The 22,981-nt window shown below is 42.2% G+C and overlaps 1 protein-coding gene across 5 annotated transcripts in view; it reads left to right on the top strand.

The window, feature by feature from the left end:
• The window catches only part of CYLD (CYLD lysine 63 deubiquitinase), a 33,867-nt gene extending 13,436 nt beyond the window's left edge, over positions 1 to 20,431 (top strand). For all 5 annotated transcript variants that reach the window (XM_028740147.2, XM_028740148.2, XM_028740151.2 and 2 more), the window contains exons 7-17: positions 1,649 to 2,028; positions 4,197 to 4,362; positions 5,378 to 5,519; positions 7,112 to 7,234; positions 7,994 to 8,085; positions 9,371 to 9,437; positions 11,169 to 11,301; positions 11,395 to 11,503; positions 13,067 to 13,185; positions 13,366 to 13,582; positions 15,038 to 20,431. In XM_028740147.2, coding sequence (XP_028595980.2) covers positions 1,649 to 2,028; positions 4,197 to 4,362; positions 5,378 to 5,519; positions 7,112 to 7,234; positions 7,994 to 8,085; positions 9,371 to 9,437; positions 11,169 to 11,301; positions 11,395 to 11,503; positions 13,067 to 13,185; positions 13,366 to 13,582; positions 15,038 to 15,222 — 1,733 coding nt within the window. In that variant the 3' untranslated portion in view covers positions 15,223 to 20,431. The remainder of the gene's footprint in view (positions 1 to 1,648; positions 2,029 to 4,196; positions 4,363 to 5,377; positions 5,520 to 7,111; positions 7,235 to 7,993; positions 8,086 to 9,370; positions 9,438 to 11,168; positions 11,302 to 11,394; positions 11,504 to 13,066; positions 13,186 to 13,365; positions 13,583 to 15,037) is intronic.
• Positions 20,432 to 22,981: the final 2,550 nt, after the last annotated feature.

The raw sequence follows: 22,981 nt of genomic DNA, 5'->3' as shown, positions 1-22,981 counted from the left end.
AAAAATGAGTGGGCTCACAGTGTTAGTTTTCCTTCTTCTTTGGATCCTGGCCTAAGTTTATTGAATAACTCAAGGCATTTTACTTGGCACATCTCACATAGTAACTTGAGCTTTTCAGCCATAATAGATAATTCCTTAGGCTACATTCTGTGCACATTTGAGCCAAGCCTTCTTATTAGACCAGCTGGACTGTAGGCACAGGATGCAAGATGCTTATAAATAGTAACTTACCACTATCACAGCTTGTGATCTCATATGCTGAGCATTGACTCATGATTTATTTACATATCTTCAGGTAGTGTTGGTGACTTTATTATTTGGAACCTCTGAGTTGACAGGTCCTGCCTTTGCTAGAATTAGGTTGGGGTGCAAACTTACGTTTTTGAATTACAGACTTTTCCATTACAGAGTGGCAGCATTCAGATTTTTCAGACCCAGGACCCAGCTAAATCTAACATAAATCATGAAATTCAGTTTAAATCTTTCTGTTGTATATGTTTTCCCCAGTTCCTTCATTTTATTTTCCTGAGAACATGTACACTGCACACATCCTAGGTTTGCTTCTCCCCAGGGAACTTTGGGAATTGTAATTTGGGGATGGAGGAAAGAGAACAGTACTTTCTAAGTGAATTCTTGTTAGCTGTGCTGAATTACAATTCCTAATGTTTTAAGCCACAACAGTTAAGCTAGTAGTCTGTAACCAGTGTAAATCTGTAGTACAAATGCATTGCTTTCCATCTCTCCCCATATGGGATTATAGTTAATGAGTTGCCCCATAGTCTTCTTTAATAATAATAAACTGTCAACACAAATGCAGAATGCACCCTGGAAGTTACATTTTGAAGAATACAGAACAGTGGTCTCCACACTTTCTAAGTTCAGGGAACCTTTTCCGTGCCAGCTTGTCTCCTGAAGAACCCATCTGCCATAGGAACCCTGTGCACTGGAGAGGAAACTGGAAAGCTTTATAGAGTGTACGTACAGTTCGTACAGAGCAAAGGCCAAACTTGTATGGTACTTCTGATGCCTGCATGAACTGAAAGCATGCAAGAACCCCGACAAACACAAACATTCATGTGCAGGTTGGGATCAACGCAGAAGACTGGTAGCAAGAACACCAGTTTCATAGAATTTAGTAGAAAAACCACTCCTTTAGTTGTAATTAAAGTAACATCCTTACACTGCAGCTAAGCGTTCATCAGTTTTGTTGACTGGCAAATTAAAGAAAAATCTGGTGTCCTTCTGATCTTTCTGCTTCCTCTGAAGATTTCTGTCAGAGTAAGAGCATAGATATTCACTTGGAAGTAGATCTCATTATGTCCAATGGGGCTTACTCCCATAAATGTGTGTATAGGATTGTAGCCTGAGTTTCTTCATTCTCTCCCCCATCCCTCCTTTGGAAAAATGATGGGGAAAATGCCTGTCCCTTGTTACCTCATCTCGCTTGGCTTTTTCTGAGCAATTGCCAGAGTATGCTGTTTTAAATATAAGTAGGTCATTCTTTCAGAATAGAATCTAGTGCAAGAGAGAGATGCCATGCATATTTACTCCTTTTGTGTAGAAAGCACGCAGCATTAGTTCAGACACTTAGTAAATATTATTCTAATTCATATGCTTATTTACTGTTTTTTTAAAAACAATTCAACAGTTGCTGAAGATTCTGCAAAGTCCCTTAACGACTCCTCTACTGGGTTTGGGCACTCTTCGCCGCCGCTGCAGCCTCCCCCAGCGAACACTTTATCTGCCGAAAACAGATTCCATTCCCTGCCTTTCAGTCTGACTAAGATGTCCAGCGGCAGCAATGCTATTGGACACAGTCCGCTCTCTTTATCTGTACAGTCGGTTATTGGAGAGGGGAACGCAGGGGCCACCCAGGAGAGCACACCGCCGATGGTAGCGCCCATCAACATGCATGGGCTAGAAGCAGGTTCCTTGGCGGAAGTAAAAGAGAACCCACCTTTCTACGGAGTAATCCGTTGGATTGGGCAGCCTCCGGGAGTCAACGAAGTGCTAGCGGGGCTTGAACTGGTAAATAACGTTCGTTTCAAAAGTTTGCCACTCCTGCCCATTTTATGTCCGGCTACTTCTTCTTTTCTTTTAAGAAACACCTGAGCCCTATTCAGGTGTTCTCCCCTCTGCGCAGTTACCATCACATAGCAAATGGGAGAGCAGGGCGTGCTTCTTGTCCCTGCCGACTCTGTATCACAGTCACCACTTCCACAGTCCTCCAGATTATAGTTCTAAACTGCATGTGGAGCCCTCATGAATAGAAATATCTCCCTCCTGCAGAGGCTTGGGGGCTGTTGGTAGAGCGGGGTGTGACACAGAAGCACTCCCCTTAAAAAGGTTGGTAATTGCGTGGGGAGGGGGACGACACCTGCAGAAGGCTCTTGTTCTGCTGAACTTTGTAGTTCAAACTTGTGGCGTCAGTAGAATCTGATTCTTAGCAGTGTGAAAAGTTGTAGCATGGTTCACAGTACAGATTTACCTTGCCCCACTTACCTCTTCAAATAGATGTTCAGTTTACCTCTTGCCTTCCTTGACAGAGGCAAGTAACAATTGTGTTTCCAGGCAAACAGAAAAGTGGCAGAATTGCAGCTCTCCTTTCTGTGCTGCCCCTTTGGCTTTGACTGGAAAGAATAGCATGGAGATACTGTATCCAGGTCAGTTGCAATGATAAAGAGGTGAATGAGCAGCTGGAATAGTATGGATCCTGTGTGTGTGTGTGTGTGTGTGTACATACACTCAGTGATTCCATGACTATTTGAAAAGCTGAGATTCTTGCTTTGCTTAATGGCCTTGAACCTGGAGTTGTCTGACCTTTTCTGTTCATGTGGCAAGACAGTCTCAAAGGAAGTGCTTTATGCCAGGAATTCTAGGTTAAAGAACGGCATTTTAAAAACTTGAGGGATCCCTTTCCACATCAACATTGAACCCCTTGCATGCTGCAGAAGCTTCTGGGAAAATGCATTCAAGAAGTGTGTGTGCAGGGCACTGGTGAGATCTGTTGGGCCTTGCTGCCATCCTGCATCAGCTGGGCATTTTATAAGGTACACTTGCCAAGCCCCCTCTGTAGCTTCATATTGCTGGGGAATATAAGCAAGCTGTTTTCCAAAGAAGCCTCTCTGTCATTATTGGACCTTCTCCTTCCTGAAACCGTTTGAAAGCCACTAAATACCAGCAGGATGATAGTATTTTAGATGCTGGATACACTCGCAATGTAAGACTTGTTTACATGTACTCAGTATCTGCTTTCTCCCTGTAAAGAAGCTAATTACAACAGGAAATGTAAACTGGTGTTGAAACCTGTTGCTTGTATATGTATTGCTGTATTAGCTAGTAAGCTATTTTCTTAGCAAGTGGCAAAAAAACTTTTGGGCATAATGAATTGATGTTGACATTAGAGAGAGATTACACTGCACAGCATCCTTAAAATCATTGCACTTAAGAATTAATAGCATGCATGCTCAACTCCTGCATGGCTAAACAAATGTTGGTACCTTTGCATACAGTAATTTCCCATGGAACTTGCTGTGGGCTGATGAGTTTTGTGGGAGGGAAGCAAAACAATCCATCATCACACTTGGGAAAAATTGGGGTGGTGAAAAATAGAATGCACTCATATTTTCATTTTCCCCCATCACCTACAATGGGCTAGCAGACTAAAAATGAAAGTTTTGAGCTATCTATTCAAAAGGTACGCAAAGCACTTGGATTTGCTCTCTCCAAATGCCTTATTAAATTTGCATTTTCAGTTCTATGTTGAGCTGTCCATGAGTTTTGAGTGTTTAGATAGGTGGTCTCTTTCTCCGTTTTCTTAGGTTTTCCCCACCAAAATAGTTTTACAATTGTAAATAGAATTTTCAGAGAAGATGGCATTGCTTAATGTGGCTTTTAGCATGATGTTGCTGTGGCTTAATCAGGTCAACCCTTTAGAGCTGATATGGCAGACTCGGCACACACAGTGCAACCTTGTCAAACACTGCTGTTGCTTGACTGCCATTTGTTTTGGCCATTTGTCGGCAGAGGCTCTTGGGGAGACTGGAGGATGCTTACAGGATTGCACCCAGTTCATGGCTTCATAGCCAAAAAACTATTAGGTGCTTCAAATATGATATTAAGGAATAGCTTCCAAGGTGCTGCATGTGTTAGTTTTTCCATTAAGGCAGGTAAGTCTGCCTGTTTGCCTTTTCCAGGAAGACGAATGTGCAGGCTGTACTGATGGAACATTTAAAGGAACTCGATACTTTACCTGTGCACCCAAGAAGGCTCTCTTCGTTAAGTTGAAGAGCTGCAGGCCAGATTCCAGATTTGCTTCATTGCAGCCTGTGTCCAACCAGATTGAACGCTGCAACTCCTTAGGTATTGCTCTTTTCTTTCCCTCTGTTCGTATTTCTATCTAGCCATGTAAAATTAAGTCTCTCTCGATTAGGAGTAGATTTAATACATTTCCATATCAATTTATTTATATTTAGCACCTTCAAAAGGCTTTTAAAAAACAACACCTATTTGAAATGGGTAACAAATGAAAAACACTTGAACAAGCAGATTATTGTTTTATTGTTTACTAAATTCCCATCCTGCCCTTCATCCTGAAGGAGCCCAGGACGGTTACAGTTGCTCCAGCATCCGGGCAGGTTGATGTGGGGAAAAGCACTCTGTCAGGTATTTCGGACCCAAGTCAATTAGGGCTTTATATGTCTGTGTTGAACACTGGGCTCAGTAGCAAATTGGCAACCAGTAGACTTTATTAAGTAAGAAATGACTGTAAAAGAAATGCTAGTTTTCATGCTGTTGCTTCCTATACTTAAGGCATCTGAAGTATATTTGAAATTAGTGTCAGTTATAGCTAGTATTTGGAAGGATCAGCACGAAGATGGCCTCTGTGGTTTTAGATCCTTGGGACACTTGAGCTTTTTGACGTGTATAAACTGTCCTCTTTAACCTCACCCTAGCATCTTCAGTGTTGGTTCATTATTTCTAGCAGGTTACCTTTGTTCTGTATTGGAAGAAGTTATTTTCGTGTTGCACATCCCCCTGCCCTATCCGAGAGCAAAAAAGTCTGGCGGGGGGGGAGGCGCTGGAGGAAATTGCAAGAATGTCCAGGTGCAAAGGGAGGCAGGATGATCAAATATGGCTTGGTTGTGTACGTGGGAGAAATTAAACTGCCAAAGCCAAGGGAGTGAGGTGGTGGAGGAGGAGCAGGTAGCTACTTCTCTGCAAGCCATACCAGTCAAAGAACCCCTGAGGCCTCGCCATCTGCTTCTCAGTTCCTCCAAGGACAAACACTGCCACTTCATTCTCCCTTGCTGCTGCAGCTCTTGGATCCACGAAGGAGTTGGAGTCCCTTGCTTACTCTCAACCTTTTGTCTTTAAGCTTTTGGGGGTTACCTAAGTGAAGTGGTTGAAGAAAACACTCCCCCCAAAATGGAAAAAGAAGGTCTAGAAACAATGATTGGAAAGAAGAAAGGGATTCAGGGTCACTATAACTCCTGCTACCTGGATTCCACCTTGTTCTGGTAAGTATTTAAGGAGCTGTCCTTTGAACGCCTAGATGAGGGGAAAGGACATGAGTGCACAACGAACAGCGCAAATATTTCAGATGAAAGTTCAGTAGAGTGACATTAGCCGTCTATTGTGCCTTGCTGTGCAATGAATGGAGCTCACTGAAACTAGCTTGACCAGTAAAGGTGAGGAATTCAGTGTGGGTGATTTTCTCAGTGAAGCCATTTCCTGATGCTTTAATCTTGATCTGCTGTGTCAGATTTCTTTTTGGGGAGGCTGGGAAGCACCTCACCGCCTCTTACATGGCTGGATGAGTGGATGAGGAGGAGGAAGTAGTGGCAGGTGAAGGTCCATGGGGAAGGTCATGAATGGATTAAATGAGGTGACACTACTGGGGTTCTGCTGTGGCCTTGTCCACAGTATGGGATGTAACACGACCAGCCTCTGTATTTATATTGCACTTATAGAATACCTAGTTCTTTGTGATAGATGGTCATTACAGTGGAGTCTGAAGTAGCCAGAAATTGCAAAATCAACTCTGCTTTGTTGTGCTTCCTTGGCACAGCAAACACACCTGTCTCAATAATGCAAAAATACATGTTTACAAAAAACAAGCAAACTTGAGAGTAGCAATAGCAGCCAGGCAAAAAAGCACACCATCTACATTACCAGTTGGAGGGCACCTGATCCTTCCCTGTCATTGTCTCACTGCCTTCTACAGCAAGGAGGGGGAACCTATGGCCCTCCAGAGGTTGTTGGACTACAACTCCCATCAGCCCTGATCCTTATGGTCAGTGGTCATGGATGATGGGAGTTCATCAGCATCCGGGGGGGCTGCAGATTCCTCATCCCTGTTCTACTGGTCTAAAACTTTCCATAGGTTTTAGAGTTCTTCCCCTCCACTTTCATATAGGGTGGGGGTAGCAGAGCCACATCTGCTTCCTAGATCTCATAAAATTGTGATGTAGCAGCCAGCCCCTTAACCAGCTGTTCTCTCCAGGAAGTAGATGACTGTGAGTTCTCTGCCATAAAGCTGTCAATAAATAAACATAAAAATAAAGGAAAAACCCTGTCTGCAGGCCCTCATTTCATTGTATGACAGTCGTATTGACTATCATAATCTCTTGAGAGTGGGATTGCACTTCTGGCTGCTGTTTGACAGCTTTGGTTAAATCTTACCCTGGCAGCAAGCTTGCATTTTCCCCTTGAGAAACTGGGAGGGATGGTATGCTTTTGATGTCTTGCAATCAAAATTGGCTAACTTCATCTCTCCTACTTCTAGTCTGCTCCTTATTCTACTTGCTGCTCCTTTTAATATTTGATGGTAGAGTTCACATTCTGTATACTATGCAAAGTGGCTCAAACTTCCTTTGTAAAGGGTAAGGTAGTACGCATAGTAGCCTCAGCTTTTGGCACGACTGGAACAATTCCCTGCCAAAACTCATATCCTCTTGCTGGCAGTAAGGAATAGTTCTAGTTTCTTCTGTTAGTAGCAGCAGTCCATAGTGGCAATGCAAGAGTGAGATGCTCTTCACAAGCATCTCAGCTTTAGGGTATCCTCTGTTGTTGTTTTTCCAGATTGAAATTAGCTTCTCCCCTCTTTCAGCCTGTTTGCATTCAGCTCTGTTTTGGACACAGTCTTGCTTAGACCAAAAGAGAAAAATGATGTAGAATATTACAGTGAAACTCAAGAGCTTCTGCGGACAGAGATAGTGAATCCTCTCAGAATGTAAGTACGGGCAAATGAATTGTTTCAAAATTTTCAATAGTTTTCAAAATGTATTCCTTGCTTACCCTTCTAGTCTTCCCTGTACAAGGTATAGATAGGTGGAGAGCCAAGTGTATTATTGGCAAATACAGGCAGATGGTGAAGGCTTAGATATGTGGCCTGCACCCTAGAGCATGATCCAGAATCCTATGTAACATGCAGGTATTTCTTTGGCAGAATTCCTTGAAAGCAGAAAGTTTGGAAACGACTTTGCTAAATCAACCTCCCCAGTTTCTACCTAGGCCTTTCAACGCTTTTCTTGTTTAACCCATACTGCTTTTTTATATAGTTCCAGCTCCCTGGGTTTTGTCAGCAAGGTGTGGCATTCCTGATGTGGAACTCAATATCATTTCTGCTGGGATGAGTACAATGAGAAATGAAAAGGCCCTTTGTTTTCATTCCTAGAAGAGCAGTTGGAAGAATGTTGTATATATTCAGAATATGTATGGAGGATTCAAAACAAGTTGGCTCTGAGTATAGCTGCATTGCCCTCAATTCAGAAAACCGATATACTACTTCAAAATGTGGAGCTCAGATTAGGTTACCTTAGCATTTTCTTTGTGGCTTGTTCTCATTCTGCTCTACTAATGTGTGAAACAAGGAAGTTTTATAGTTGCCTATTCTGCCAGTTCTGTGTATCCCCATGTGCCTTAAAGCTCCATATCCCTTTGAGGTTCACCATTTCTCTCTCTCCTCAGACTCTTCATCTTTTTATTCTAGATATGGATATGTGTGTGCAACAAAAATAATGAAGCTGAGGAAAATCCTGGAAAAAGTGGAAGCAGCTTCAGGGTTTACCTCTGAAGAGAAAGGTAACTTGATTTATTTCTTTTTATTTAAGAAGTTTATATACTGCTTTTCATTGTGTATCCCAAAGTGGATTACCAAAAATAAAATGCAATTTTATTTGAGCTTTACCGAACTCTGTAGCATTGGTGAGGGAAAGGGAGTGAATAGGGATGGGTGTTTCGGTTAGAAACTGAAAGTTCTGAATTGTGAGTGATATTGAGAGAGATGGTTCTGAGCTGGTGCCAAATTTATTAGTGACTGCCAGAATGTTACTATTTATCAGCAAAAAATCTGAAATACCCCCGATTTCAGAGTTAGATCAGAAAAGTTTGAAACATGATGCTCCTGACTAAATTGATGTATTTTTCCAGGAGCTATTATAGAAAGCAAGCGGATAAGTTTGTGTAAATATGCTTCTATTTATTTATTATGCTTTAGAACAGTCTCCAAGATCAGGAAGCGGTGGATCCAACAAAGTGCAAGGATTTCCATTTGCTCAACAGAACTTCTCATTCCTCTTCTCCCTGCTGTCTGACCCTACCTGTTCTGTTCTGTTCTTTACCTATCTGTTCTGGAGGTTCCTCAGTCCTCCAGAGCTGATTTGGGATTGGTGCAGGGGGCATGTGGGAAGAGGAGGGGAGGTTCCATTGCACAATCCTTGTGCTTATGGAATGACTTGATTGGATACAACCCAATCTGTTTCTGCCCTCAAAGTTTTAGTTTAACTCTCTTGTGCTCTTATACTGTGCTTATACTATATTTCTGGCTATATGGCTTTTTAAGAGCAAATTTTAGAGACAATCCACTACATGTTTTGGAAAGTTGTTTGTTAGCTATGCATTTGGACATATCTTAAGATATTGCAACCAAAGTTCCTGAAATCATTTGGATACCATTGGGTGCCATTTTGAATATTTTGAAATGGCACTTATTTCAACAAGTGATTTCATAACAGCTGGGTTTTTTCTGCTTAGAATTCCTGAGTGATGTTGGGTATGAGGTGGCCAATGCTTAATATAGCTAGGTTAATGTACTATATTCTTTTGTGTGTGCATAATAATGTCATTAGAATATTGGAGGGTTTCAGCTAAGTTTGTATTTTTTTTATAATGATACTGGAGAAATTAAGTCTTGATAATCTTGACTATTTAACTGTTCTTATTAATCTTGTATTCAACCGTTTATAAAATATGCTCCCTGCTCTTTGCCAGTTTGGTTAAAATGATTTTTTATGTGAACATTTATTTTAAAATTATTTGGGTCTTACATATTAGTCTTTGTTTGATATACAACTCTCTTTTCCTCCAGATCCTGAAGAATTCTTGAATATTTTGTTTCATCATATTTTGAGAGTAGAGCCACTGTTAAAAATAAGGTAAAATATTCCTCTGCTTAAGTCATGTTTCAAAATGAAGTTTCGGACTTCCAGGAACATGAGCTTTCAGAGAATGTTTGGTTGAATTCAAACCTGCTTTTTAGAGGTATAAAATTCTATAAGTCTGACTGCATTCAAGACATCGATTTATGGTGGAAATGCTGTGAAAACTGAGTTGAGCTTAATGCTTTGCCTGGTGATTATAGGCAACAAGGAACTTTACACAGGCAAGTGGGTTACAGGATGCCGGAGGGGGGGGGCAGGACTAAGCACTCTGCCCCTCCTTCTGGCAGCCCCCTGCATTTCCATGACTGCCTTGTCTACACCCCACGTAAAATCACAGCCTACATATTTAGTTTGCTATTAAAAAAATAGCAAAACCCACCACCAGACCCTTGTATCACTAAAAGCAGACTATTTTTTATTTTTATTTTAAGGCATCTAGTAACTAGTGGTCTTCAGTGTATGGGCCTTTAGTTGTGCATCTCTTTACATTTTGTACTACTGTTTATGACATTGAGGATTTCCCCCCATCACCACCTCTGTTCCAAAAATTGCCATGATTTTGGGAGGGGTGTCTGTGAGTTGTATTGAATGGCCATAAAATCCAATTTTTCATACATGTTTACACTGGGCCAAAAATTTAGCTCTGCCTAATAAGCACACTAATAAGTTCGAATCCCCGCGGCGGGGTGCGCTCCCGTTGTTCGGTCCCAGCGCCTGCCAACCTAGCAGTTCGAAAGCACTCCCGGGTGCAAGTAGATAAATAGGGACCGCTTACTAGCGGGAAGGTAAACGGCGTTTCCGTGTGCGGCTCTGGCTCGCCGGATGCAGCTTTGTCACGCTGGCCACGTGACCCGGAAGTGTCTCCGGACAGCGCTGGCCCCCGGCCTCTTGAGTGAGATGGGCGCACAACCCTAGAGTCTGTCAAGACTGGCCCGTACGGGCAGGGGTACCTTTACCTTTAATAAGCACACAGAGTTGCTCGCCTGATAAGAAACTAGTAGCTTGAATTTCCCCTGCATTGAATTCCTGATTGGCTATGACTACAAGGCAAGTTTGTAAATATGAAGCAGTTTTAGTTTCATCCTTGTCATATCAAGTCTTTGGGATGCCCCCACAAGCTCTCATATCCATTCCTTCTTCACAGTCGTGCAAACTTTCCCTTCCCTGGCTCTCCCTTGTTAAGTATTAAATATGATTAAATATGATTCAGCAGTACAAATGACCCTTGTTAAACAGCGGTTACAATCTCTATAGCTGAACATTCATTTCAGAATCATGGGAGTCAACATTACTGTATTCGCTTTGTTATGAATGGTCTTAATTGATACATAATAGTGAAAGGGCTGTCAAAAAACACTGAAACCGGTGGTAATCTGTTGAGAGTATTTAAACACTGTCTTGAACACCCATGTAGGAAAAGAAGGTTGGATTAAGACTAAATTAGTTGGACTTGGATCCCACAATGTGACAAATCATGACTTTAAGTCCAATTGAAAACAATGGGACTTGAGATCAACTAACATAATCTGGATCCAGCTCTATTTTTTTTAATTGCCTTACAAAATGCTTAATCTTTCCCACTCCTTTCCCAAAGTTATTTTTTAGTTTTTGTAACAGAAGACATTTTTCCAAATGGATGAAAGAATAGTTAAATGTCCTCTTGTTCATCATTAAGCCTTATCATTTTTTATCAAAATCTGTTTTGAAAATACTCTCTTTTCTTAGATCAGCTGGTCAAAAGGTTCAAGACTGCTACTTCTATCAGATTTTTATGGACAAGAATGAGAAGGTTGGAGTTCCTACAATTCAGCAGCTACTGGAATGGTCTTTTATCAACAGCAACTTGAAATTTGCAGAGGTTTGGAGGATATTATTTGCTTTCATAAAATTTTTACCCATTGGATATATAATTTCACTAAAACAGCTGCATTTTTTTCTTGGCTCTTGCTAGGCACCCTCATGTCTGATTATTCAGATGCCTCGATTTGGAAAGGATTTCAAAATGTTCAACAAAATCTTTCCATCACTGGAATTAAATATCACAGACCTACTGGAAGACAGTGAGCATAAAATATTGTTCATGACACTATGGCTGATCATAGAGTATTTAGAAATAGTTTTATTTCTTCTGGTATTTGGTGGTGTTTGGCTACTGCACAGACTGGTGGTGCTATGAGCCATGTGAATCATATTTTATTTGGCATATTTTATTTCTGTTAACAGAAATTTTGTCTAACATTCTGCTCACAAAATATTAGGAGAACTGCATATTGGTGGTTGACTGTGGACAGGCTTTAGGGGTGGTCCAGCCTTGACCACTATGCCTTCATTCTCTTTTTGTCAGGATAGATGACATTTATATACATACAAAACTGGACCCATTTTTCCAGACCTTACCTGGTAGTCTTACCTGCCATCAGGAAACTTGGAACATATACAGCAGGACTGGTGAATCTGTGGTTCTCCTAATACTGCTGGCCTCTAAACTCCCATTAACCCCTGGCCAATAAACAGGGATGCTGGCTATAATTTATTATCCACTCTTCGCCCTAAAGTTCTGGATTGCAACCATTAAAGCACAACATGTAAAAACAGTTTAAAACAACTTAAAATCACAAAAATAAGGTGGGTTCTAAAAATATGCACCTCAAAAACACGTAGAGGTGTTTTTTTCTACAGTCAATTTGTATATAAAGCTTATGAAATAAAACAAGTGTCAAAAGCCAGCATAAAGTGGTGTTTATTCAGCATTCACCAAAAGCTGTATAATGAAGATGCCAGATGCACATTTGTGGGGTGGAAGTACCACGACTTAGGGGCAGCCACCGATAATACCTTTTCCTGGGCTGCCACCTAACCCCCCTTCAAGCTTTTGGGAGTGGTCAAATGACCAATAGGGTCTCTCCGCTGATCTTAACACCTGAGTGGGTCTGTAGGAAATGGTAGTCCAGCAACATCTAGCGAGTCACAAGTACTTCACTCTAGGTGTGTATGGAGTTCCCTGGCAGTCTCCCATCTTATCCATTCTACTAAGTTTCAGAGGTACATTGGGTGCCTTCAGGTTCTTCTTCTCTATCAGCTTATTAATTGTTAAGTAGAAGAAGAACTGAGCTTAATTTCTGTGTGCAGCCCTTTGGAAAAGTATTTTCTTTTCCCCATCAAAATTATGAATGGAAGCATTCCATCCATTTTGTTCACCTTCCCTCAACCAACCAGTTGGGTTTTTTGGCATTAATTTAAAACTGAAGGAATTCTTTATGGCTTGTGTCTGCAGAGTAGAGATTTATTTCACTGATGCATTTCTTTTATAAACATGCATGAGTGAAATATATGTGCTGTAAACAGGGCTGTTGCTTTTCTTTTTGCTTCAGTGTTGGAGAAATTCTTGCAGGAGTGTCGCCTTGTTCTCTTTCAACAATATATCAAATTGTGTTAAGTCTTTCACTCCACTTTTTTTGTACACAAAATCATGATTTGCTATAAAAAAACACCCCTTCCCCCGTTTATATTAAGGCATGCCTATGTTTGTCTTAACATGTTCATACTGACTAACACAGCTTTGAAGGGATGGCTGCTTCCACTGTTCATACACAATTTTGATAGTTTCATCTTGCCAAATACAGCTCCTAGGCAGTGCCGTATCTGTGGAGGACTTGCAATGTATGAATGCCGAGAATGCTACGAGGATACCGACATTTCTGCTGGGAAGATCAAGCAGTTTTGCAAAACCTGCAACACTCAGGTAAGTTACTCTTTCAGAATGTCTTGGGACTGGTGTCTGCTCAGAACTCAGCGCCAGGAATCTCTCCAGGGGGAGTGGGTGCCTTCTCGGAGAACTGTGAGATTTGGTTTCCTTTGGAAAACAGTAAGGCAGAAGATGACCTTGCAAAAAACTTATTCTAACCCTCCTTGTCAATTACAGGTTCACCTTCATCCCAAAAGGCAGAGTCATAAATTCAATCCAGTGTCTCTCCCTAAAGATCTACCAGACTGGGATTGGAGACACGGCTGCATACCTTGTCAGAAGATGGAGTTATTTGCCGTTCTTTGTATAGAGACAAGCCACTATGTGGCTTTCGTTAAATACGGCAAGGGGGACTCTGCTTGGCTCTTCTTTGACAGCATGGCTGATCGGGATGGTATGTCTGTTCATTTGGCCTCATTTCTTTTCTCTGGGGTTCATGTAGCTTTGAGTAACCTTAACCGTAACCTCGGAAATACACTTTCTCCAAAAGGTTTCCACAATTTTGGCCACTACAGTGAATTACAGTGGTACCTCGGGTTACATATGATTCAGGTTACATACGTCAGGCTACAGACTCCGCTAACCCAGAAATAGTGCTTCAGGTTAAGAACTTTGCTTCAGGATGAGAACAGAAATTGTGCTCCGGCGGTGCAGCAGCAGCAGGAGGCTCCATTAGCTAAAGTGGTGCTTCAGGTTAAGAACAGTTTCAGGTTAAGTACGGACCTCCGGAACGAATTAAGTACTTAACCCGAGGTACTACTGTAAACTTAATGTAGTGAACCTTCTCTGTTTAATAATATGAATGAGCAGTGTTAATAGAAACCCAAAATATAGTAAAAATAAGCTTGAAATAGAGTAGTGAGTGTCAAGACTAGAGCTAGGGAGACTCACCTTCAAATCCCACTCTGCCATGGAGCTCAGTGGGTGACCTTGAACCTGGCACTCGCCTACCAATTCCACCTCACAGGGCTCTTGTGAAGAGACAAGAGAGGGCAAAAGTACATATACCACCCTGAGCCTTTGGGAAGAAATATAGGGTAAAAATGTGATAAATGAATGGATACTGGATGTCAGATCTTTGAGTCCAGCATAAGACATGCACAGAATATGTGCCCTTTATAAGAGCTTACCTTCACATATAAAACTCTTTTAAAAAATCCAGTAACTGGAAAAATGACAGTTATAATAGTTGAAGTATACACAGAAGGGCAGTTTGTATACTACGAATGTCTCCTGAGTGGATGCAGTACATCTCTTCACCCGGCAACCTTCCCTTCCAGTGAAGAAGCATTTGTTTACAGGGGAATTTTTTTTTAAATAGCCACAATCTTCTCTTGCTAATCTGTTGATCTGGGGTTGCCACTGCTCCCTGCTCTCAGTGCCTCCACATGCTTAAATGTTGAGCTTGCTTCTCTCTCTTTAGCCCTAAGATAGGGAGGCTGTGGCCCTCCAGCTATTGTTGGACTATCAATGCCTGTCATCCCTGGTCAGCAGTAGGCAGGGTTAATGGGAGTTGTAAGTCTGTCAGCGTTTGGAGGGCTACAGGTTGCCCACCCCAATTCAGTCCTATCCTTTGTCTTCATTCCTTCATTCCCTGGTCATGCGGAGTGGGGACCTGAAGTTGAGAATTGGCATTTAAATAGATTTATAATTGAATGTCAAACTGATTTACAACTTTTTTTTTTGAAAATGACATGGTGGAGATTTAACTGGCATCAAGGAGAACTCATGCTCCTTACCATTGCACACCAATGGGAGGCTACAGTCTCAGGACTGCATAGTTGGTAATGAACTGTGTCCCCCCCCACCCCCTTGAATTAACCCGTCTCCCCTCTCCTTCTCTCAAAAGGAGGACAGAATGGCTTTAATATCCCTCAAGTGACTCCATGCCCAGAAGTTGGCGAGTACCTGAAAATGTCCCTTGAGGAATTGCATTCGCTGGACTCCAGAAGAATTCAAGGCTGTGCACGAAGGCTACTTTGTGACGCTTATATGTGCATGTATCAGAGCCCAACCATGAGCTTGTACAAGTGAAAAGTTGTTGTCTGGAAGAAGGGAAGCAGCTTCCCAGCGACTTGACTGTGGCCCAAGAAGATTCAGCAGGACTGTCGGCGCACTTGCTTGTGCATCTGTTGCCGGCAATGGATGCTTCAAAGGGGGTGGAAAGCAAATGTCTATGGCAAAAGAAGTGCATATTTTAAAGAAGGGGTGGAAAAAACCTTACAATGCAATGTTCTGTTGCTAAAGTACTTAATAAGCATTTTGCACTCTAGGAAGTGCGTGTGTGTGTGTGTGTGCGTGTAGGGTTTTTCTAAAAAAATAAAAAGTCTAAATGAAGCTATTAAAATGTTTAGGCTGCAATTTCAGAGGAGTTGTGTACATGGAGTGAAGTTTTATGTGTTTCAAAATTGCCTTGTGGAATTTTTTGCATAGACCTCATCCAGGGAACCACAAAGCCTAGGGGAGAGGGCTGTATTAATATGTGTGTTTTCTCCAGCATTGTATAGGTTGTACAATCAAGGCACTTCACCTCTGTAATACACTGGATGCTGGCCTGAATCTTGGCACTGAGGCTTTTGTTTTGCTTATTTTGACCTGGTATAAGTTAAATCACAACAAGAACAAAACATTTTTATTGTGTTGAGTAAGTGTGCAAAACGCATTAGCTGTCTGTTTCCTCCATTGTATTCCCCTGGACCAAGAATGCTCAGTGTTCCCTTTGTTGCTAATGGTTGCCTGCTGGAAAACGGCGAAGATTAAGCTGGTGTAAATGTTTTGTAGCTACAAGTTGGTGTTTAGACTGATTCCCATAGCTGGAAGCATTTCGGAGTTTTCCTTCATCCACACAACTCACTCAGTTCATCCACACTTCATCCACACAACTCACTCAGTCTATTCTGTGAACTGGATGCTGTTTGCAGGATCATCTCTGAGCAGGTTGTGTAGATGACTCATTCTGATGTCATGCTTCCATATTGGGTGCACCCACATAAAATTCTTCGGAAAGGTATTCCATCCTTTCAAAGTATTACATTGGCACTGTGTTGACTTTCAGTGGAAGTTTGCTTTTAAAAACTGCTTCTTATACTCTGGTATTCTCCTACATTTGAAAAACCTTAGCAAAGACTGAATTTATTTTCTTTCCTTTTTTTCGGAGATGGCTTACACATTTATCATATTAAAAGGATCAAGTAAGGTCTGTGTGTAGTCAAACCATTTGACTTGCTGCTCAGTACATATGAAAAGTTACTTGTTGCTTTCAAGTATCTTGTAGTGTATTTAATATTTTTATGAACTGTTGAGTCTAATAGTTCTCTGCAGTGGGAAAAATATCTCCTGTTGTAGTTGCCTTAAGTATTTCGTTTTTAAAAAGAGCAGTGAAATGCACATCCAGTACGAACAAAATTTGAATGTGGCAAGGAGAAATTGGAGTCTCTTTTTTTTCTTTTTTAGCTTGGGGTGGGTGAGTGGGTAGACACCATGAGTAGTCTTAGGTCAGGTTGCTGATTAGGAATGGGAGTAAGAGACACTTAGGGCTGCTTTGGATGAATTTTTGCTGCAGTGCAGGCTTGCACCCACACACCTGGTTGCCTCATAAGCATCCAGGCCTGCTAAACACTCACATGTGGGATGCAATGTCTGCATCATCTACATAGGACTAAATTCCACTTGGTTTGGGATGCGAACTGTGTATTCATTAAGTCGCATAAAATGAAATCGTCCATCTTCTCCCCACCTCCACCTTGTGTTGGTTCACTTTTAAGTTGCCACTTTGTTTTGCTGCAATATAGCAGAGGTGGCAAAAGCCCCTGGAGCTATGTAGTGAAATGGCTGGGACTCCTACCCAGCGCCCAATACCTGCCACCTGCTTTCTCAACCCCAAGACAACTCCTGTCATTTACTTTTCCCCTAGTCCACAACTGTCTCACAACTTCTTTCCTGCTACTTTGGAAGTGGCTGCTGTTGCCTCATTGGCTGCAACCCTCTGGGTGAGGGCATAAAGGAGGATGAGACAAGGCTTCATCTTGAATAAGACTTTTTTAAAAAAAGTTCCATTTTAGATTGCACTCAATTTGCAGACAGTGGCTCTTAATTTGGAAGTAAAAAAGACCTTCAGGCAAGTAACAGTACAGGTTCAGCAGCAGACGCAGGGCTCAGGCATCATGATCCAGGAGTAGGGAAAGAAATTCAGAAGTGACAGAAGTTGCCCCAAGCTTTTGAAGATGAGGAGTGATTTGTTCCCTTGCCTTGTGGAAATGCAGAGTTTGCAAGGTCCTGCTCCGTTGGGGCGGTCGTCTCTCATCCCATCTGCAAAGGGGGCACCTGGTTCTGACCAGGAAAGGCTGCAGCTTCCTGTTCAGGTGTTGTTCAGTCCTCACCACCTCTTGTTCAGCCCCCACCCCACACCAATAATCAAAGCCTTCCTCTGCCTCTACTGAGACTTCACGCACCAGCCAGCATGCCTGCTCCCCCTGCCAAAGGAACTGAAATCAGAGTGGAAAGGGGATATCTTCCCTCTTTTGGCCCAAGTTCCCCAATTCCTCTCTTCCCCCACCCCCGTTTCTTCCACTTGGTCCTCTGCCTGATCCCGACTCCATATAGTATCCAGGCTTTTTGAAAGCTGCTGTATTCTTTAGTGCTATTTTGGTAACCCTAATACAGATTTTGGGATATTTCTTATAGGCCAACACCGCTACCATTTATACTAGTGTTTGTTCTCATTTATTTAGAACAAGATTGCACCGTTCCCCCTTTTGCATCTATGCTGCTGTTATCTGTAAACTATTAACTGTGGCCCTAAGGTTTGTGTGTGTGCTTCCCAGCTTCCCTGAAGATACCAAAACAGTTTGCAAAACTACTGTTTCTGATAGAGAAATTGATTGACTTACAAAAATCCAATTTTTTGTCCACTTTCCAGAAAGTTGGACAATTTAAGTTCACAAGTCACAGTTCCTCCACTGCAAAAATCCACTGGAAATCCACTTTCCACTGTATTCACAATGCTCAGGGCAGCTGACAGTAAATCTAAATAATTTAAAACAGTGCAGCAAAGAAAACCACCTTTGGCAAAATGTTCTCTTGGAGGTCGTTCTTACTTGCTGCAGGCTGTTGAGCAGGTAGCCTATGCTAGAGGCATGTGTGAATAGGGCCTGGCACAACACTGCTTCCTGGTCTCCATCAATTGCCGCAGTTTTCCGGTCTTAAATCTGAGGCCAGACGTAAAATTGAATCATGGTGAGACAATGGTAAAACGTTAACTGACAAAAGTGAAGTGGATAAAGCATTTTAGAGCAGAAATGCTTTCGGCATCTCTCTGATGATTCATATTTTTGAGGGAGGGATAACTTTCCACTGCAAAAGTACACAGGGTTTGTTCCTGAGACTTGTAGATGCAACAGGCTACAGATTTAGCCTGCATGTTACAACTGTACAGGTCAAACACCTTTCATTAACTTTTGGGAAGGAGATTAAACTATATGTGGGGGTGGGCTGTTGTTTTTGCAGTGGAGGAACTGTGACTTGTGAACTTAAATTGTCCAACTTTCTGGAAATCTTAAGTTTGATCCTGTTTATAAAATTCAAACTACTACTTATACTGCAGCCACACATAATGATTTGCCCGGTTAGCCCCTTGATGCAAAGCAAACTAAACTCACTTAGGAGGGATTGCTTTAGATCAAGGGTAACCTGGCCTTCATCGATGCTTTAAGCACCTGTGTTTGCTTTCGGGTGTACTGCTCTGGGACATTGGACGGAGCTGAGAACTGCTCCCCTTTTTCCCTGTTCTGTTGCAAAACACCTTCCCTGTCTGGTTTGCAATGGAGAGGAGATTACCTTGCCAGATATTACCTGTGGCTTGCCATAGTTTGGCTTTTGCAAAATATGTATGAGCCACTTGCAGGAAACAATCGGGGACTTGGCTGCCCCATTTATCCCACCCCACCCCAGCCCAGCACACATGGTCTGTGAAAGGAGTAAAAGACCCCTTCTTTTGAACCTTTGAAAAACACCCTCTTCTTCATTTGTAGCATTTTCTGGTTCTGTTGCTCATAATCCTAGTGTTTTGATACTTGTGTTCTGAATGCTGTTGCAGCAATCTTTCCCACTTTGCTTTTGTGGCTTCTGTTACTTGACTCTATGAGAAGCCTTAAATGTTTAAAATAAGACCCTTGTGGAAATGTGCAAGAGGATGAGAGACGCGGGTGAGGTGGCTAAGACACTGTTTATGATCATGTAACTTGTGGAGCTTCTTCTCCTGCTCCACTGGGTGGGTAGTTGGTGGGGAGTAGCAAAATCGAACGTATCTGTACTTTAGGGGCCTTGTTCCTTATGCCTTTCTTATTTTAAACTCAACAAAGCATCGAGAGCTGGCATTGTGTACAGTGAGACAGCATGCATCCCAATACTTGGGCTGCCTCCATTGAAAAGTGCTGTGTGTGTGTGTGTTGAGGTGGTGTATATAATAAGCCCTGTTTTTTGTGGTGGTTTTTGATCTGTGGTGGTGGTTTTCCCATCTTCAAATCATCATCACTTGCTGTCGCAGTTCCTCCCTAGCAGTTATGCATCTGTGAACTCTCCTTTCTGACTGTGATGTGAAATAGAGAAGAAGAAGAAAAAATAATCTAGCGTCATCTTTACATATCTCATCCCCTCAAAAACAACCAAACAAAATCCTCCCACGCACCCTGGTTTCCTTCCTCTTTTGTATTGCACATTGTAGTTTTGGCATTCTGAAACTGTCCTTTTAATCCTCTCATGTCAACTGTACAAAGGTGAACATTTAAACACTCGCATATACAGAACGAAATGTCTACGGATGTGGAATCATTTTGTTTCTAGGTCGTGTTTCAGGTTTTCCCGCAGACGTTGCAACTTTAGCACGGTGCCCAAACCCTGGTGTCGTGCTCCCAGGGCTGAGATGGTTACAGAAGAGCTGCGTTTGTGTGAACGTGAAGGTGGAACTTTTTATTTTTCTTCAGAATGCCTCTCTTGAGGTTTTGGGTTTTATTTATTCCGCAACTGTAACAAAGCGTGTTTTGCATTGGCCTGCACAATCCCTGGTGTTTTGGTTAAATAAACATCCTGTGCTCGAGTGCAGTCGTCTCCTCGGTAGATTGTCTCCACCAAGAGCTTAGAGAAGTGTTTTATATCGGGTTGCTGTAATTAAGCCTTAATTTCCCAGAGAAGAGACTGTACCATATCCTATTTCTGTATTAATATTTATTAAAACTTATCATTTTTATGGCTGTCTAAATTACTTGGGGGAGCTTTGAAAGGCACCTGATCCTTGAAAGGGGTTTATTCTGTGGTGTTTACATGATTTTCATTGGGTGGTTTATACATGGCAGAGGGGCAGACCAGTGCAAGGGGAAAAAATATGATAATGTATAGCACAGATGGGGAGTCCTGGGGCCTTCCTGAGGTTCCCCATTCTTCTTTGACTTTCGGCATTGCTCACTTGGGCTTACAGAAGTTGGCATCTAGTAATACTGGAGGACCACAGGTTCCCCGTCTGATGCATAACTTCATCACTCCTGAGACCCAAAAGTTTGCACATGTGACTCTTCCTGTGTGAAGTCCCACGTTTGAAATGTACTCTAGCCTCTGTGCATTGGGTATAGCATGTTCAAGGACTACCTTGCACTAATGGGGCGGCCCAATCCTTCCCTCAACCCACACCTTGGCTCTAGTATTTGGTAATTTTATTTAAAATATGTTTAGCTGTGGAACCATTGTTTCATTTATATATCTTGAACTTGGAATGGCAAAACTTCTGTTTTTCAACATTTTGCCAGCTTCTGACTGAAATACATGCATCAGGTGCCATCTTGTGGCGAAAAGACACAACTGCTGCCTGCTTCCCCTCTCTGCTGAGATGCTCCGTGAAATGCAACTAATTTGCATTAATTTTTCTTAAGTGCCAATTAATTTGTTCACATTATCCCAGTTATTTTACATACTCAAGCTGAACAGCAGTTATAATTGCTTATATATATTTTAAGCATGTTTAAATAAGGTTTTAATGTGTATGAGTTAATCACATTTTAATCCTATGCTTTCCTACCCGGGAGCATAGGGTGGTATAGTGGGGGGGGGGGCTATCTCATATTATCTTCATAACAGTTGTGCAGAGAGACAGAGCGATAGAAGTAGAGTCCCACTGTATCAAACCACAGGCCTTAAGTAGATCCATGTGCGGACCACTTCTTGAACCAGGGTTCAGGGGCATAAACTCTAGTGCATAATGGGATGCATAACTCTAGTGGACCTCCATAGCACAACCCAGTTCCTGCCTAAAGCATGAAACTTGCTATAAGCGCTGAACAATGCTTGCAGCGAGTCTGGCAGGGAAAGGTTGCCACACGGGCCAGTGGATGCTTCACCTGACGTTCTGATGCTCTCAGGTGATTGACAGGTGGCTGAATCCAAGAGTCAGAGAACAGGGGGATCTGGCCTGTCAGCTGGATCCAACTCCCCACCTCTTGTTGAAACATGGATGATTTAATATGGGCATGAAGGGAGGCGGGATGTACTTGGGATTAATCTGGATCATGGTGCTTCCTATACCTTAAATGTGGTTTACAGAGCATTGCAGAGTTTTGCAGTTTTGTGCGGGAGCTTGTGGGAAGCAAAGCTTGCATCTGCAGAGGGGCATCCTTTGAACTTGACGGTTCCATCTCCACCCAGGGATTTTGTCTATTGCCTACCAACAGATAGATTAATTGGCACAACTGAGAAAACTACCTAAACTCCTCTGGATTTTGAAATGTAGTTCTCAGACCATAAAATGGGGGGGGGGGGGATATGTATGTTTAGTGGGGGAGGGGAGTGTGTGCAAAAATGTGGGGATTTCCCCCCTGAATAACATATAAATATGCCCTAGAAAGGTGCACAAATGCTTAAATGAGCATACAGTATTAGGAGAGATGTGCACAAAAGTGGGTGTGAATTTTTCATGCTGATTTTTAATGTCGTGAAAATGGGATGAACTGAAGAGGTATTGCATTTTTTTGGTAAGGCATTTTCCTTCCTGGCTTGTGCAAAAGTATCCCATGAGTTTTGTAGGACCTTGTTTGAGCCTGAAATGGCTTCATCCAGACCTAATGTTCTTTTCACTACTCCATGGGCCTCTTACTGCATTTTGGTCAACAGCAGCTGAACAAAGATAGGACCACCAACACCCCATAATTCCCGCTGGATCTCTTTTTATTTCAAAACACAGGGCTGGGAGTCCCAAATATTGGCTGTTTACAACTCTCCCTTACCCCCCACAAATGCCGTTACTTGGCTGAACTTCAGAAATTTCCTGGGTTGTTTTGTTTTGTTTCTAAGAGATCCTAGAAAAGCATCGGCTAGCTTTTGAACTCTGTGATTATTTAAAATAGGCCAATTTTGGGTGGGGGTGGGAATCCTTTTGATGTGAGCTATATTGAAGAGTTGGGCTTCAGGCCAGCTGCAGGTTTCAAACAATTCTTTAAACAGGAGAATTGGGACACTGCTTTTCCTTAACAAGACCTGCAGCGACAAAGCAAAATGTTAAAGAGAGTAGATTTACAGGTACATTCACCCATTCTCTTCTGCCGTGTGCCAGGGACCCTCAAAGAGCAGGGAAGAGGAGGCTAGAGTCTCCCTAAGGTGACTTAGAATCATAGAATCATAGAATCATAGAATCATAGAGTTGGAAGAGACCACAAGGGCCATCGAGTCCAACCCCCTGCCAAGCAGGAAACACCATCAGAGCACTCCTGACATATGGTTGTCAAGCCTCTGCTTAAAGACCTCCAAAGAAGGA

This window comes from Podarcis muralis, chromosome 7 (assembly GCF_964188315.1).
Source record: "Podarcis muralis chromosome 7, rPodMur119.hap1.1, whole genome shotgun sequence".
In the NCBI taxonomy this organism is placed as follows: domain Eukaryota; kingdom Metazoa; phylum Chordata; class Lepidosauria; order Squamata; family Lacertidae; genus Podarcis; species Podarcis muralis.
Note: the sequence above shows the minus strand (reverse complement) of the source record. Positions and strands in the feature narration are given on the sequence as shown.